This window comes from Hydractinia symbiolongicarpus, chromosome 10 (assembly GCF_029227915.1).
Source record: "Hydractinia symbiolongicarpus strain clone_291-10 chromosome 10, HSymV2.1, whole genome shotgun sequence".
In the NCBI taxonomy this organism is placed as follows: Eukaryota; Metazoa; Cnidaria; class Hydrozoa; order Anthoathecata; family Hydractiniidae; genus Hydractinia; species Hydractinia symbiolongicarpus.
The window spans coordinates 747,755-762,802 of record NC_079884.1 but is presented as its reverse complement, the minus strand read 5'-3'; the positions used below and the strand labels follow the sequence as shown (position 1 = coordinate 762,802).

The following is a 15,048-nucleotide window of genomic DNA, read 5'->3' as shown; positions in this document are numbered from 1 at the left end:
AGACAACTATATAAAAAGCAGTTTTTTTCACATTCTATATATATCATTGGCCATGGAGTGGTGTTTAGGTATTGTAATACACAAGTAGACATCATATCGAGAGAAGTAACCACTGAAACTGTGAGCACAAAGTATCAACAACAAAATTGGAGGATGTAAATAACTACATGTAATGTAACTATATATTTTAGCTGTAAATTAACGTGTAAGCATACGCATACAACGTGTACAAGATATATTTAAGTTACATACCATATAGTAAGTATCTAACAGTGAAAAAAATCCCGGTAATTTTATGGTGATCAAGATATTAAAACTTTTAAAAAATTACATAAGAAAATATCACGAGACCACTGTGTTCTAAATACGCAGTAAAAGACATAAACCTTTTAAAGATATAAATTGTGGATTCCTTGCAATGCAAATGGTTTGATAAAGAGATAAAAAATGTAAAGAAAGAAGTCAATACCTTTTTGTCAATTTTCCATTGTCAATATAGTCAAAATAAATACAACATTAACAATGTTGTCAGAAAAACATAAATAGATACACTTCAAAAAGTTACCGCTATTCAAAGTCAAACATTATGCTTCCAATCCTTTAAACAAAAAAAGCTTCGAATAACAAACTTAGTATAATTCATGCCTCATTTACATACTGGAAGCGTTCACCATTATACATTGATGCACCAGTAACTTTTTAAACGTCTATATATGTGCAAGGAGACATGAAAAATATACATAAAGTAATACAATCATTATTAATCATCAAAAACTAATTATTTTTTTTAAAGTGCAAAAAAATCATCCGTTTGGATTTAACACATCAACAACATAGCAAAGTATTTTTACTATCACTCCACACCTCTACACACCTCTACACACATTAAGCCATAGTTCCATGGTTGTCATTGCGAATTTGACAGTATAACACCATTGATAACACCATGCCGAGTATCTAAAAACAATTTTGAATTTCAAAAATCTTAGCTTATTTACCTAATCTATTAGGGCACATCACACATTCAAAAAATATGATTTGTAATTTGCCACTGCAATGTTAGCTTTTTAAATGCTGCAAAGGTAGTGATAATGCAGAAATAGAATTGGAAATATAGAAGCAGATTAAATTCTAGTGAAATCATCTGTGATGAGATCAGTTGCAAACATTTCATGTTATCTTTGGTTGAGAAAACAATCCATGGCTAGCGGGCCAAACAGTAGTTGATTTAGAAATGGCTGATATGCCAATGTGTGTCAAGAAGAAAAAGTACTGAAAAAAGGTTTTAATAACTTTCAAATCTATTTATGATATTAAACCATTTATAAAGAAAAATGACTATTAATGCTTCTATTTTTTCCATTTGTAACTCACTCTTGACTCAGACATACAGGAGTTTAAAAAACTCCCTGAGAGAGAACAACACGAAAGCACTGGAAGATTTTTTTACATAAAAACAAACGGCCCACTAAAGGATTATGTAATAGTTTTTTGTAAAAAGCCAGTGAAATACACATCGCACACGAATATCTAAGGGATGAAAAAATAAAATTTAGAATAGAATTTTAATGCACTAGTACAATCTCCTTCTCTATTTCTACCTCCATGATTCAGTTTTGGAATTTTTGTAATTTGATTTTTATAAAAAGGCCTAACAATTCTGACCATAGTCCTGTGAATTCTCAGTAGTATGTTACAAGACTTGAGACATGTACAGGTGGAAAGAGCAACTTGTTATTAGTTAACATCAGTGGCAAGATAGTGAGAATTCTAGATAAACAATATTTATTTCGAAAATTTGCAGTAACTAAGTACCTGTAAAACAGCAAAAGCTATTGAAACAGCGGCAACTAACAATAGTTTTTCCTCCAGAAATTTCTTTACCTCATCATAGCAGCCCTAAAATATTTAAATGCTTGTTAAAAATTTACAAATAACATGTTTTTAGTTTATGTGTTGGAGATTGATGTCTGCTTTTGGCCTTGCTTATACATTTTTTAATTTTTCAGAACAGTGCAATTATTTAGATACACCATGAGGTGTGATATGTCACCAAATTAAAAATTCAAAGCATAACCATATCTACATTATGGTACATCGCATTGTATATCAAATTATATATGGCATAGATCTATTCTGATCTGATTGTGTTCGAAATTAGATTATGCATGTTTTTTTTTTTTACTTGGCTGAATGCCTTTTTTTATTTTTCTACACTTGTATTTGGTTTTATGTCTAAAAACGAAAAAACATTACAGAACAAGTTGTAATTTCAATAAAAAGACATTTTGTTTTGATCTCATTGCATGGGTGTAACTTTTTTTAAAAACTTCACACGTCTTTAGAATAACGATACATTTTTATCTAATATGTGACATATTTATCGCATAGAATTTAAAGTCATGTTTTGCTACCACTAAATTTGTTCGGCTTATGACATTGTTCTTCATGCATTAAAACGTGTTGTAGCAACAAACAATGCTAGGTAGCTAATAACATGTTTTTTATAGAATATAGATACAAAGCACTAGGAATGTGTTTTGATTCACTCATTGAGAAACAATATGGTAGGTACCTTTCAAAAGCATTATTTATATGTATTGCACAACTAGGCCCAGAAAGTGATTATTAAAATATTATATTATAAAACTATATGGAATATTTGTGATACAAATGGATTAATTCCTTCAATATCTTATATAAAAACACAAGAATTGCATGTGAAAACATCCTTCTCTGACAGGGAAAGAGACAAATTTAATTTTCATGTCTTTCATTTAAAAAATAAATTTATACAATTTCATAGCATCTGCTAAATTATGTGCCTTTGTCCATGTGTCTAATTTTCACATGACTAAGTGTCTTAGTGCTTTACAAGCCTAAAAGTATAGGAGGCTTAATAGTTTTTAGAGTAAAGACAGAGAAGGACTTAGCAGGAGGTAAGACCAACAGAAGATGATAATGAAAACTTTATAATGTCTATGCATTGATAAATTTTGAATGCACACCCCTTACCAGGTCTAAAATTACTGATGACTGAAAATGTCAATATTTGCTATCACTTAAATATGACACCATAATTTATGCAACATAATGAAACCCGAAATTCTTTAAATGTGAATATCTTAAGAACAAAAAGAGCTTTTCGAAAAACTTGTTGGACAACTTTTTAAGCTATAAAATATAAGTTTACACCTTGGGTTCCCTTTCAGGTTTGTGAAGAAATACAAAACATTGTTTTGTACCTAAATTCTTATTCAAAAAATGAAATATGGTGACATTTAGCCCTCACACAAAATAGTTATGTCAATTTTTAATACAAAATCAAAAAAAAACAAATGCAGGTTATTGCTTTCCTATTAAACCAGAAAAAGACATTGTTAAATTTATTGTTTATTCATTGTTCAAGATAGAGAGTATAGGTACTGCTTTTGAAAGACAATATTTTTACAGCATAGTCTAATATATTACAAAAAAAAAAAGAACACCATTAAATTCCAGGGTATCAAAAAATACACATTACAACCACTGAATATTTTCTTTAATTCATCACATACAAACCTTTGTGTTGTATACTTCGTTCAACAATGTTGCACTAGTGCTACCACATTTAGGATCCGTATCCTTGTGTTTACAGCATGATTTAGGAATGGTATTTTTCTGTTCGGTATATTTAGAGAGCCGATAATCAATATAGTTGGAGTAACCACAACAACTAAATTCTTCTTGAAATTTATCAATCGCCTTGGTAAAGCCCTCTCCATTAATCTGACCATACGTGTGGTTGATGGCAAACTTAAACTCTTCAGCTAACTTACTTTCCAACTAAAATAAACATACATAGTATGCAAAACATAAACAAAGTTATAAAAATGTAAAAAAACGTTGTGCTTGAAGTTGCAACATAAAATTTTAAAAACTTTCAAATACTATGTCAATATTTCTGGTAATTTTGTGTAAGCAAAAGTAAATGTTAAGTGAATATTAAAAATGCAATGACTATTAGTATAATTATAAATCCTAGCTGCAGTACAATTTCCTATGATTACAACTACACTGTATCACCCACAAAGAAAATTACTACAAATGAGACCAATGGCTAGCAACTCATCACAACTCAACCTAAAGATCACATCAGAAAACTCTATAGTTAAAGTGTGGCTGGTAATTTGCATACAGAGGTCTTTTGCGCATTCTGTGACTCGCAAATGTAATCATTATGTACTTACATCATTTCTTTTGGCATATGCATATCCTCCAGCTGCCATTTCCATGATAAAAACGATCAACAGAAATATAAAGAACTGTGTAGAAACAAAAGATTAAAATTAATATAAATAGATAAATATAAGCCAATGGGATTCTACTTAAATGAAACGAAATCAAAGGGGTATGATTTTAGCTTCAGTCTAGTTTTGAAACAATAGACCACAAATTATCACAAAAGGAAGACAAGAGTTTGGATACATCAAATCTCCTGTCATTCATATTTATGGAAGTTAGAATATATCACTAAGCTGCTTGTACGAAAAAGAAATAAAAAATTTGTTAAACTTACTGTCAATAGCATGGGTGCAATCTCCTTAATTGCACCACAACATCCCAAGAATGACACAATTGTTGTGATGACACCTGCAGCAATGATAACATTGCTGGCTGTGATGTAATTCAAATCAGACAATTCTGCGTAATCACCTTTTTCTACTTTTAGATAAATTCCAATACCAAGGATTCCACATCCCATCAACTACAAAAAAAGTCATTGTGATGAAGAAGGTAACAGTTAGTCGATGCAAAAGTATGTTTGTTTCCTCCTATGAACAGGCTGTTCTCAAATAATTGGACATTATCTTACCCAAATGCAAGATTGTTTCACAAAAAACAGTTTTCATTTGTCATTTTGTTCAGCACATTTCTAAAACTACATTTGCCTTTATATATTTTCAAGTGGAAAATATGGGTACTATAGCTAAGAAAAACTAGATCTTAGCCAAGAAAAACATTAACATTACCTCGCAGAAGTAAAATCTGGTGGTTTTCGATTTTAATAATGAAAATTGAAATTGATAACAAATTATTTCACTTTATTTTTACTAAATGTGTTAGCCAAAATAAACTTAAGCAGTTGAGCAAATAAGGCATGTGTTGCGGAGGAAACTTAAGCAGAAAATAAGGTTAAATTACTGCAAACATTTTTTCCCAGAAACAATGGAATGGTAACTTTCCATTCTAAACTGAACTAAAAGTGATTGACTCAATTTAGCCTCTAGAGTTCATTGTTCACATAGTGCATGGTGTAAAGAGCTTAGAAAGAATTTTGGTAGTTTTATTATTTCTTTTCTGTATTTTTCACGTTTTTAAATTCTTTATTTTTCTATAAAAATGTTGTCTACCGAAATTTAACTCGCCTTCTTCATCATTTGAATTCTCTGATGTTCTGGTTTGTAAGCATTAGAAGCTGTAACATAACATTTGGCTGCGATGATTGCGATAAACTTAAAGACATCAATGTAAAGGAATCTTCATCAATTGTCTTACAAATCCTGTTTATATATGCAGGCCTATCAATAAGGGACAGGCAATTGCTCTTGTGCATGCAAGGATTCCTGGGGCTTGAGGTGTGTGATCATTGCGTTCCTTAGAAAAGTATAATCGCTGGAATTTTGATAGTAACTATTTTACAATTGTCAGGTCAGGAATATTATTTTATTTAATGATTTTCATGATCCTTCGATAGCATTGTCATTATTAGCTGGACTTTTTCATGGGTGACCAACCAATTCAAAGAGAATGTTTTTTGTTTATGAATCTCTTTTATTTTGTTTCCATACGCCACCCCAAAAATTTTAATGTGCTATATGCTTCATTGAAAGCAAAGTAACAAAACTTCTTAATCCTTGTTAATCCACTAACACATAAGATAAAGTAATTTACTACATGTGACTGACAATTATTTTGTATTGTGACCTCTAAAATAGCATGCGTGAACCTTAGCTACAGTACAAAAAAGCATGATATCAACAAACTTTCAGAATAATATTTTATTATAAATTTATTAATAATGAAAGAGAAAAAATATAATTAATATTTTGACACTTACAAAGAAGACGAAATTGAAGACAAACAACAGATACTTTATAATTGCTGAACTGCCACCCATTTTTAAAGATTTTTTGTTGTTCTATAATGTAAAACAAATTTCTCACATTAGAGGTGCGTGATCACCCTTAACAAAAAAATATGCATATATTACCAACATCTTTTTTATTTCAAAGAGCAGGACGAGTTATGAGTTACAAAAACTGGAAATAATGGTACTTTAATTTCAAGTTTCTTGTTTGTTTTTCCAAAATGCTATTTCTAACGATTTACTTGATCACTTGTTCCTGTCCAAGAAGCTGGTTGTTACAAAAGAACAGTGTTCGTGGTAGGTAAACAGACAGTCTTACCTTTTATTAGCACTTAAACAGACAAAAACAACAAAAAGAAATCATAGGGAATCAAAGGAAAATTGCTAAAGTGGTTAACCTTCTTTCTTAAACATTGGAAACAACATACATTGGTAAGTGGTTTTCGTTGAAAAGTTCAAAATTTAAAATCTAGTGTACCCTCAGGATCAGTGCTGGGGCCCCTGATCTTTTATATTTTGATATTATGATGTAGATGTTGAAACTAAACACTCTTTTTATCCTTAATTGCTGATGACAAAAGAATATCATAGAAAAATTGTTTGAAAATGATACCGAAAACCTTAAGCAAGATTTAAAATCAATTCAAGAATAGGCAAAAATTAAATTTAATAGTGACAAATTTAAAATGGTCGCATTGGGAACTAATGGATGTATGAAGGAACAAAAAATAAAGTACATTGACTCTTCTGGAAACAATATAACATGTGAAAGACCTTCGAGTATTAATAAGCTCGCATGGGTCTTTCTTTGAACATATTAACTTTGTGGTTAAAAAAGCTAAAGATATACCAGCTTGAATTCTTAAAAGTTGCAAATGCAGATCAAGAATTGCCATGAAATCCAGTGAAAAAGAGACAAATTGCCATGATTGGAGAGGTATATACAGCTATCCTACATTTAAAAATAGTATGTGAAAATAAATTAGATTACTTTCAGCAATTAAAACACTTTAGACTTTACTCCTTACAACGTCGCAGAGAAAGATATTGAATAATTTATACTTGGAAAATACTGGAAGGAATTGTTTGCAATATAAAAATTGAAAACAAAGAACTAACAGTAGTTTAATCTTAAGCTAGATTTTGTAAACAGTTCAAATTTACAAACATCAATTAGACACATAAAAGAGTCTAGTCTCTCATTCCCAGGTGTCAGACTGTTTAACATACTACCTCGCTACATAAGAGACCTATCAAGTATTTTTGAAGTCTTCAAAAAAAGTTTGGACAAATACTTGTGTAAAATAGAAGATATGTAAAGAAGTCGTACAGCACACAGACAAGGGCAAAATCAAATAACCTATTGCACATGAAACCGCTGAAAAAAAGACACAATGTATTATCGAACCAAAGAAAAGTAAAGTAAGTGAGTAAGTAAGTAGTTAAATTCCTTGCTTTATGACCACCAGATATGGTAATTAATTTTTATAATGCCCTCTTCTATAAAATGTATGACCAGGGTTATTGCATAAGTTTCCTCAGAACTTTACACAGGGGAGTAAGAGTACTATGAAGATAAATAACTTTGTATTAAAAAGAGATTTCTGAAAGCATATTGTATTCTAAAATTTACATACAATACTTCCTCATAAGAAAGCAACCAACCGCAAGACATACGCAGGTGAAGGTGTCTTCGAAAACAACAACATACGTTATATGATATGAGTAAGTTGAAACCTTTAACTCAGACAATAACACAAAAACTTTTACTGATTTATCATTGTTTGAATTTTGTTGATAATAAAAAGCATTGTGATGGAAGTACAGTTATACATGTTCTTTTAATCAACTATGTTTTCTGTGATGGTATGTATCCAGCAACCACATAGTCAATTTTGCTGTGTTTAAAATTTTCTGGAACATGCAATGAATTGCACTAGTGGTTCTGTAGGCTGAAAGAAATCGGGATCCTCATTTCGCCAGGTAAATCCTATTTCTGCCATAGTTAAAAAAAAAAAAGTAGCTGGCCAAGAAAACATCCATTTTTATTCATGTTTAACATACATTTTTAGAAGTCAATGAAAATGAAATAAAGTCCCTTTTATAAGTGAATTGAAAGATATAAATGCAGGTTAGATTTCATACACTCTTGTGCTTAAATATTTGCTGATATTACTAATTCTTGTCTTTGCTCATGTTTTATTTTTGTTAGCTAAAGGTGAGTTGAAAAGAAAACATCACCAGTTTCATCAATTAAATATATTGACGACGTTTCGGCCGTATACAGCCATTATCAAGTCATCTAGAACTGAAGGAGAGTTTATTAAACAATAGGGATAAACCCACTTTAAATAGGAATATTGTATCTCTTCGCTAATTGATATGTCGTACGATAATTGTATCGTACGATCATCATCATCATCATCATTCTCGGTTTAACGTCCGTTTTCCTAGCATGGGTTGGACGGGGTATATTAATGACCCTCTTCCAATCTGATCTAGACTGTGTTAGATCTAAACTCAACTTCCTCTGTATCAAGTCTGTCCTTATAACTTCCTGCCAAGTCTTTCTCGGTCTGCCTCTGGGCTTTGCCCCAGGAACTATCAAGTCTCAAAACTTTCTTACCCAATTATCCTCCTCCATTCTTTCCAAGTGCCCCAGCCAATTTAATCTTCTTATCTGGATAACATCTTTAATTCTACAGAGACTTAGCCTGCTTCTTAGCTCATCTGAACTCTTTCTGTCTGTCAAACTGGCGTTACACATCCACTGAACCATTCTCATATCATTCCTTTCTAAACGGTCAAGATCTTCCTGCTTCACTGCCCATGTCTAACTACAGTACAACATAACACTTCTTACACAGGCCTCATACAACCTACCTTTTACCTCAATTGACAGGACTCTGCTAGTCAACAAAGGAAGTAACTCTCTGAACCTTTTCCAAGCAGAACCTATCCTGCAAGTAACACTTCTTCCAACACCCCCTTCACTGCCCAACATATTATCTAAGTAACAGAAGTTCTCAATAATCTCTAACGAGCCACTGTTGTACATCATTAAAGTTGGAAATACTTTAAATAATCTTTTACAAAATAGTATCTGTAAATGACTTGAAAATGGCCGTATATGGCCGAAACGTCGTTAATATATTTAATTGATGAACCTGGTGATGCTTTCTTTTCCATTCAATTATATCTACACATGCCAACATGGATAACATTAGCTATAGGTCCTTTAGAGTTAAGAATGCATTTGATCTTCTGTTGCCTTACAAACTTCTCAAACTTCTTTATCCTCAGCAAATTTACAGCAAGTGACCACAAGAAAATCTCAAAAGAATTTTCGGAATACATCAGAGAAATAAAGATAGCAGACAATGAAAGCATGGTATGATTTGATGTCACATCACTATACACTAAAGTTCCCATAAAAGACACCTTAAACATCATTAAAGACCTTATTGAAAACGATGCTGCATTCGGTGAAAAGACGAAGATTCCAGTACCGGACTTTCTGCGTTTGGTCGAACTTGTTCTAACCAAAACATGGTATCTGTTTAATAAGAACTTCTACACCCAAACAGACGGAGTTGCCATGGGAGGCCCTGCATCATCAGTAGTGGCAGAAATATACATGCAAGCACATGAGACAACAGCATTAGTCACATCAGACAGACGTCCAAAGTTTGGAAAAGATTTGTTGATGACATATTCGCCATAATCAAAAGATCTCATCTAGAAGAGTTCCATGAACACATCAATGGCCTACATCGACAAATCAAATTCACTGTTGAGCTTGGACACGATGGAAGTATCGCTTTCCTAGACACTTCGGTCAAACGCAAGAATGGTTCCGTTCAGTGTATCGTAAACCAACACACACTGACCAGTACCCTAACTTCAAATCAAACCATAAGAAATCCTGCAAAAAGAGTGTCATATCTTCATTACTGAATCGTGCCAACAGTGTAGTCAGTGACAAACAGGAGAGGATAGAAGAAATTTGACGTGTGAGAAATGCATTAATCGCAAATGGATACAGTCATAAAGTCATCAAGCAAGTAGAAAATAAAATGAAGAGAAGATGCAACAGAGACAACAAGGAAACATCAGAGGAATTTATCGCATCAGCATTCCTACCCTTTGTGCCAGGCACCAGCGAGATCCTTCGTCGAGCTTTAAGGCAACACAAGATCAAATGCATTCTTAACTCTAAAGACACCCTAAGAAGCACTTTGTATAAACCAAAAAACAAAATAAACCTGGAAGAACAAAGCAATGTTGTTTACGTTTATGCAGTGTACATAGGCGAAACAAAAAGAAAGTTTAAGCAACGAGTACAACATGCGCGCAGTGAGACACGGAGATGTGAAGAAAAACAACAAACACATAAACAGCATCTCGTATCAACTTCCTGAGATTTGGTTACCAGCCCTACAGAAGAAGTAGTTACCTACATGTAGGTCTAAAAATGTAAATTACCGTAATTAACTGTAATTATCAGCTTGTTTCTGATTTGTTAACTTTTATAAATTTCGATGCACTGCAATTATATAAATACATGATCAACATCATTTTACTTTGCTTGACGATGGGAGAAGGATCTCCTGAAACGTCGCCTACTAAACTATCATGTTCAAGAAATGATAAACTTTCCACAATAATATGAATACTGAACAGACAAACCGAAATAATATCTTGGTCAACATATATTTAAAATAGCGTGACAAACATGATGACATGCAGGATATGTTGTTTTGCCAGTTATACACTGATTATATATTGTAACCAATGCTGGCAGTGCATTTCAAACACGAGAACTACAACACCAGGCCTTGCCATGAGCAAATAACCTCCTGAGCAATTAATTGCTCGCGTCAAAATCTCTACGCGAGCAATTTTGCTCGCCATATTTTTCGCTAAAAAAACATTACATTTAGTCTCTCAGGGCATCTTCTTCAGGAGAGGCGTGCGCCTTGGCACACACCTAAATCGTTTCAGGCGTGCGATTAAAATGTCCGCCTCATTTCCAGTTTGGTCGAACATGTCCGCAGCTCGCTTCGGACTTTCGTCGGCTAAAACGTCCGATAGATTTCCGTCTTGGGTCGTACACTTTCAGATCTCAGAATTATTGAATAGTCCTGGTCCTTTAAATCCACAAGCAAGCCTATTCATAGCCAACCTGACCATCCTAGCTAATTTACCGACTCCTGACTTAGTTAAAAAACTACGTAGACATAAATCTCTTTTGCCTGGCCCCTTCGTCGTTGGTAACCAGGTCTTACACAAGAAATCCAGCCATGCGGTTCTTAATTAATGCGGAGGTGAACGCCGACTGAGCACGGATGACGCAAGTCTGCAAAATTGCACTTACAGGCGGAACAGACAATTTATCATGGATTTAGTTGTAGATAATTTCTTCATTTGACGAAACAATTGGAAACAATAGCAGGTCCAAATTTAATGGAATATTTTCTTTATGCCGCAACTGTTATTCAAACAATTTTAAAAACGAAACCCACGTGCGGTATAACTTTTTTTCTGTATAAATTTTATGTACCTGACGTGTACCTTTTAAAAAGAGATTTTATTTATTAGTTTTATTTAAACCGCGCGGATAAAGATTTTTTTTAATTTGAAAACGAAGCATATTTTTTCCTATTTGCTTGTGATGACCTGAAAAATATCATTAAATTTATGAAAACAACAGTATAGTCATGCATACTATTTCGGATATGTAGAAAAGGAAGTTAAGATTGAGAGAGTCGCTATACCAGTAGACGCTCGATCATCGTGTTAGGGGTTCACGATTAAAAATGTCCTCCACTTTTCTACTGCAAAATGAATGCGCAACAAAGATTAACCTTAATGCCCGTATGGCACGTGTTTTATAAAATGGCGAATGAACTGTTTTGCACGATGGGTGGAAAATAATCACACCAAATATCTTTTCAGTTTCACTTAAAAAATCAATCAATTCGAATCAAAGAAAAACGCTTACACTTATCTCAAAATGTTAATATTTACGCGAGCAATAGAATGCTTGGGTAACGAGCACTACGCGGGCGCGAGCAATTGCTCACGACTCATGGCAAGGCCTGAACACATTTATGACAGTCAAGTTGGTTTAAACTTGTATATTATAGCACAAGCATTCCTTGATCAGGGAAATCAAATATGAACGAAAATCCCTGCATCATGTTCTACGCATCAGATCTCTTGATCCAGGTATTTATCAGATCTTACAGGGATATAAAGTTATTTGCTTTACAATTTACAAAATTCAAAAGTATCAATTTATTAAATCTTTTGTACATATCATTTTATTTTTAATAAGACTATTTTCGTAATCTAAATTATAAAGTTTGAAGGCAGACAAGAGGCAGACCGACAAAGACTTGCCAGGAGGTTATAAGGACAGACTTGATACAGAGGAAGTTGAGTTTAGATCTAACACAGTCTAGATCAGATTGGAAGAGTGTCTTTAATATACCCCGTCCAACCCATGCTAGCATGGAAAACGGACGTTAAGCCGAGAATGATGAATAATGATTTTGTGGCGCCGTAGATTAGTGGTTATAGCTTTCGTACTCTGTGCGGAAGACCGGGGTTCGATTCCTCTTGACGGCGATTCAACATGGGCGAGTGAATGTTACCATAGCCCCGGGTTAACCCAAGCCATGTGAGGGAAGATGGCACACTGTGTGGGCCGTTGGATGTTGCCGGGAGTTGTCTAGTAGAGCGTGGGCCCTACTTCTCGATATTTGTGAGGCTAGCCATGTAAAATATGCACATCTATCTATCTATAATGATGATGATGAATACACCTTTTCACAGTTTAAGTTGTTTGCTTACTTTCTGTATTGAAAAAAGGAAGTAAATAGAGTGAATAAGGCTTTGGTCAAAGCATTATTGATATTTTGCATTTTCTGAAGAAATAATTAGTCTCACAGCATGGAAATTTAGTATGTTATTGCCAGTAGTAACCCTACTTAAAACATATGTGATTTGTAACTTTTTATTTTAAAATATTTCACAAAAAAATTATTTCACTTTTCTTCATGGTCAAAGCTTCGTAATTTATAACAGATTACTCCCATTTTTCAATGCTCAATAAGAGCGTTGCAACAAAAGAAAGATTTATTTAGCTAAACAATGGCTAGCTAGCAAAGAAAGTTTGTTTGGATATAGCTAGCTAGAAAGTTATTTTATATTAAAAGTAAGACATGATCTCACTAAAATCATTTTCAACAACGACGAATATCAAGTTTAATTAGTAATGCAGAGAGTATAGGTAGCTAGCACAAAAAATAAAGTCACGCCCGCATGACAACATTTTACCTTCTTTTCTCCTTACTTGCTTGCAACTTTCGCTTCGCAGTCCTTGTTTACTTGGAGAATTTACCTTGTCCTGGTAAAATCGAAGACCAGCTAAAACCAAAAGATGTAATTTTTTGTTTGGTATCCGAGACGCACGGCGCGAAACGATTTTGGACAGACGCAACCCTATCCCCAGGACTTTTCTAGTCTATGAAAGGTTGTTTTGTCCAATTTCCAAAACATTAAGCGCCGTCTTGAGCGCTAGTAAATACATTCAAGTTACCACCCATGGGTACTTATTTCAGAGAATTTCTTTAAATATATACAAAAATGGCCGGAGCAAAAAAAGTCACCAATTGCTTATCCGAGAGGGGGGCGCACGAGATTTGGCGCTTAATCGAGATACATGGTCATTAAGGTGGTTACCAAGGTGCTACTAAGGACGCACGAGTACTAAAGGCTTCTACCTTTATCGTCAAGTTCCTTCTTGGAGATATGAAATTAAATCATGGACATCATTAACACGTGAGAAATTAAAGTTTACTGATGAGAAAAAAGGTGAGAAAAATGTCCTATTTTAGATATGTGTGACATTATCTTTATCCCTATAACACATCACTAACTTAAAGTTTCGTGTGGAACTCTACAACTGCACCTAATTCCTTTTAGTATAAACAAAAGTAGTTGGGGATTTATGATCCCGCGCGGCAACAACACGACGACGACAATCAACCTCGTCCCCAGAGTTTTTTGCTTTTTGACATCGAGGCAAGCGGCCGTCAAGTAAGCGCCGGCAGTGGCTTTAGCATAGGCCACAAACCCTGGGGACGAGGATGAACGACAACAGCAAATTAAAAATGTCCCCGAAAACTCCTCCAGCCGTCAGGTTGTCTGTTTGTCGGGTCACTCTTTTTCCTGCCCCATTGATAATAATGGTTTGAAACATGGCGGTGTCTGTGATGGTGCTCACTGTGTGGTGTGCCTACCACTCACTGTGTCTGCTTGGAGAGATTTCTGCTACAATACACTGCACATATACAGCCTGTTGTTTTAAAAACAACAGCCTGAGTAGCTAGCTAAAAAAGAAAAAATAATTTTAATCACATTTGTTGTTAGCTAGCTAGCTATAGCTATAGCTATGTAGCTATCTGAAACTTGCATGACTTTTTTTAGCACCACATAGAAAGCCTTTTGAAAACTGCCACACAAACGCCAAAGCGAAAGAGCTTACCGCTGAAATTGTAAACAACTAAATTCTCCTATAAATAAATTAAATGTGCATATTTTACATGTTGCTGTAGATTAGTGGTTATGTTCTGCCCAGATTGCGAAAACGGCCTGTTTACAACTGGGACAGCCGGATTATGTACACATGATCCGATTATGTTTTTTTTGCACTGGTTATGTAGTGGTGACCGGATTATGAACGCAGATATAATGGCTGGCCAGGCAGGCTGTGATTGGCATTTTCTTCGAACTTTTGTGAATTAAACATTCTCTGGAAGATAGAACACCCCTAAACACTAGAGATGGCGGAAGAAAAAAGTCTCGACGTAATTCTTAGTTTAAAACTAATCTTGTAGTAAATACATTTC

The 15,048-nt window shown here is 33.9% G+C and overlaps 1 protein-coding gene across 1 annotated transcript; it reads right to left on the bottom strand.

Annotated features, from left to right (window-relative positions):
- Positions 1 to 164: 164 nt before the first annotated feature.
- LOC130662724 (tetraspanin-4-like) lies at positions 165 to 13,597 on the bottom strand. The gene is made up of 7 exons (XM_057461642.1): positions 13,475 to 13,597; positions 6,101 to 6,181; positions 4,559 to 4,747; positions 4,230 to 4,304; positions 3,562 to 3,825; positions 1,816 to 1,899; positions 165 to 957 (listed from the first exon to the last, which is right to left on the bottom strand). Exons 2-7 carry the CDS (start codon positions 6,158 to 6,160, stop codon positions 886 to 888), a joined length of 744 nt encoding a protein of 247 aa, XP_057317625.1. The 5' UTR covers positions 6,161 to 6,181; positions 13,475 to 13,597; the 3' UTR covers positions 165 to 885.
- Positions 13,598 to 15,048: the final 1,451 nt, after the last annotated feature.

Coding starts and splice junctions, on each gene's coding strand:
- LOC130662724 (XM_057461642.1), bottom strand. CDS start 6,160: ATGGGTGGCAGTTCAGCAATTATAAAGTATCTGTTGTTTGTCTTCAAT. Junction 1,900..3,561: donor ACGAAGTATACAACACAAAG/GTTTGTATGTGA, acceptor TAAATATTTTAG/GGCTGCTATGATGAGGTAAA. Junction 958..1,815: donor TAGCTTTTGCTGTTTTACAG/GTACTTAGTTAC, acceptor AATTGTTTTTAG/ATACTCGGCATGGTGTTATC.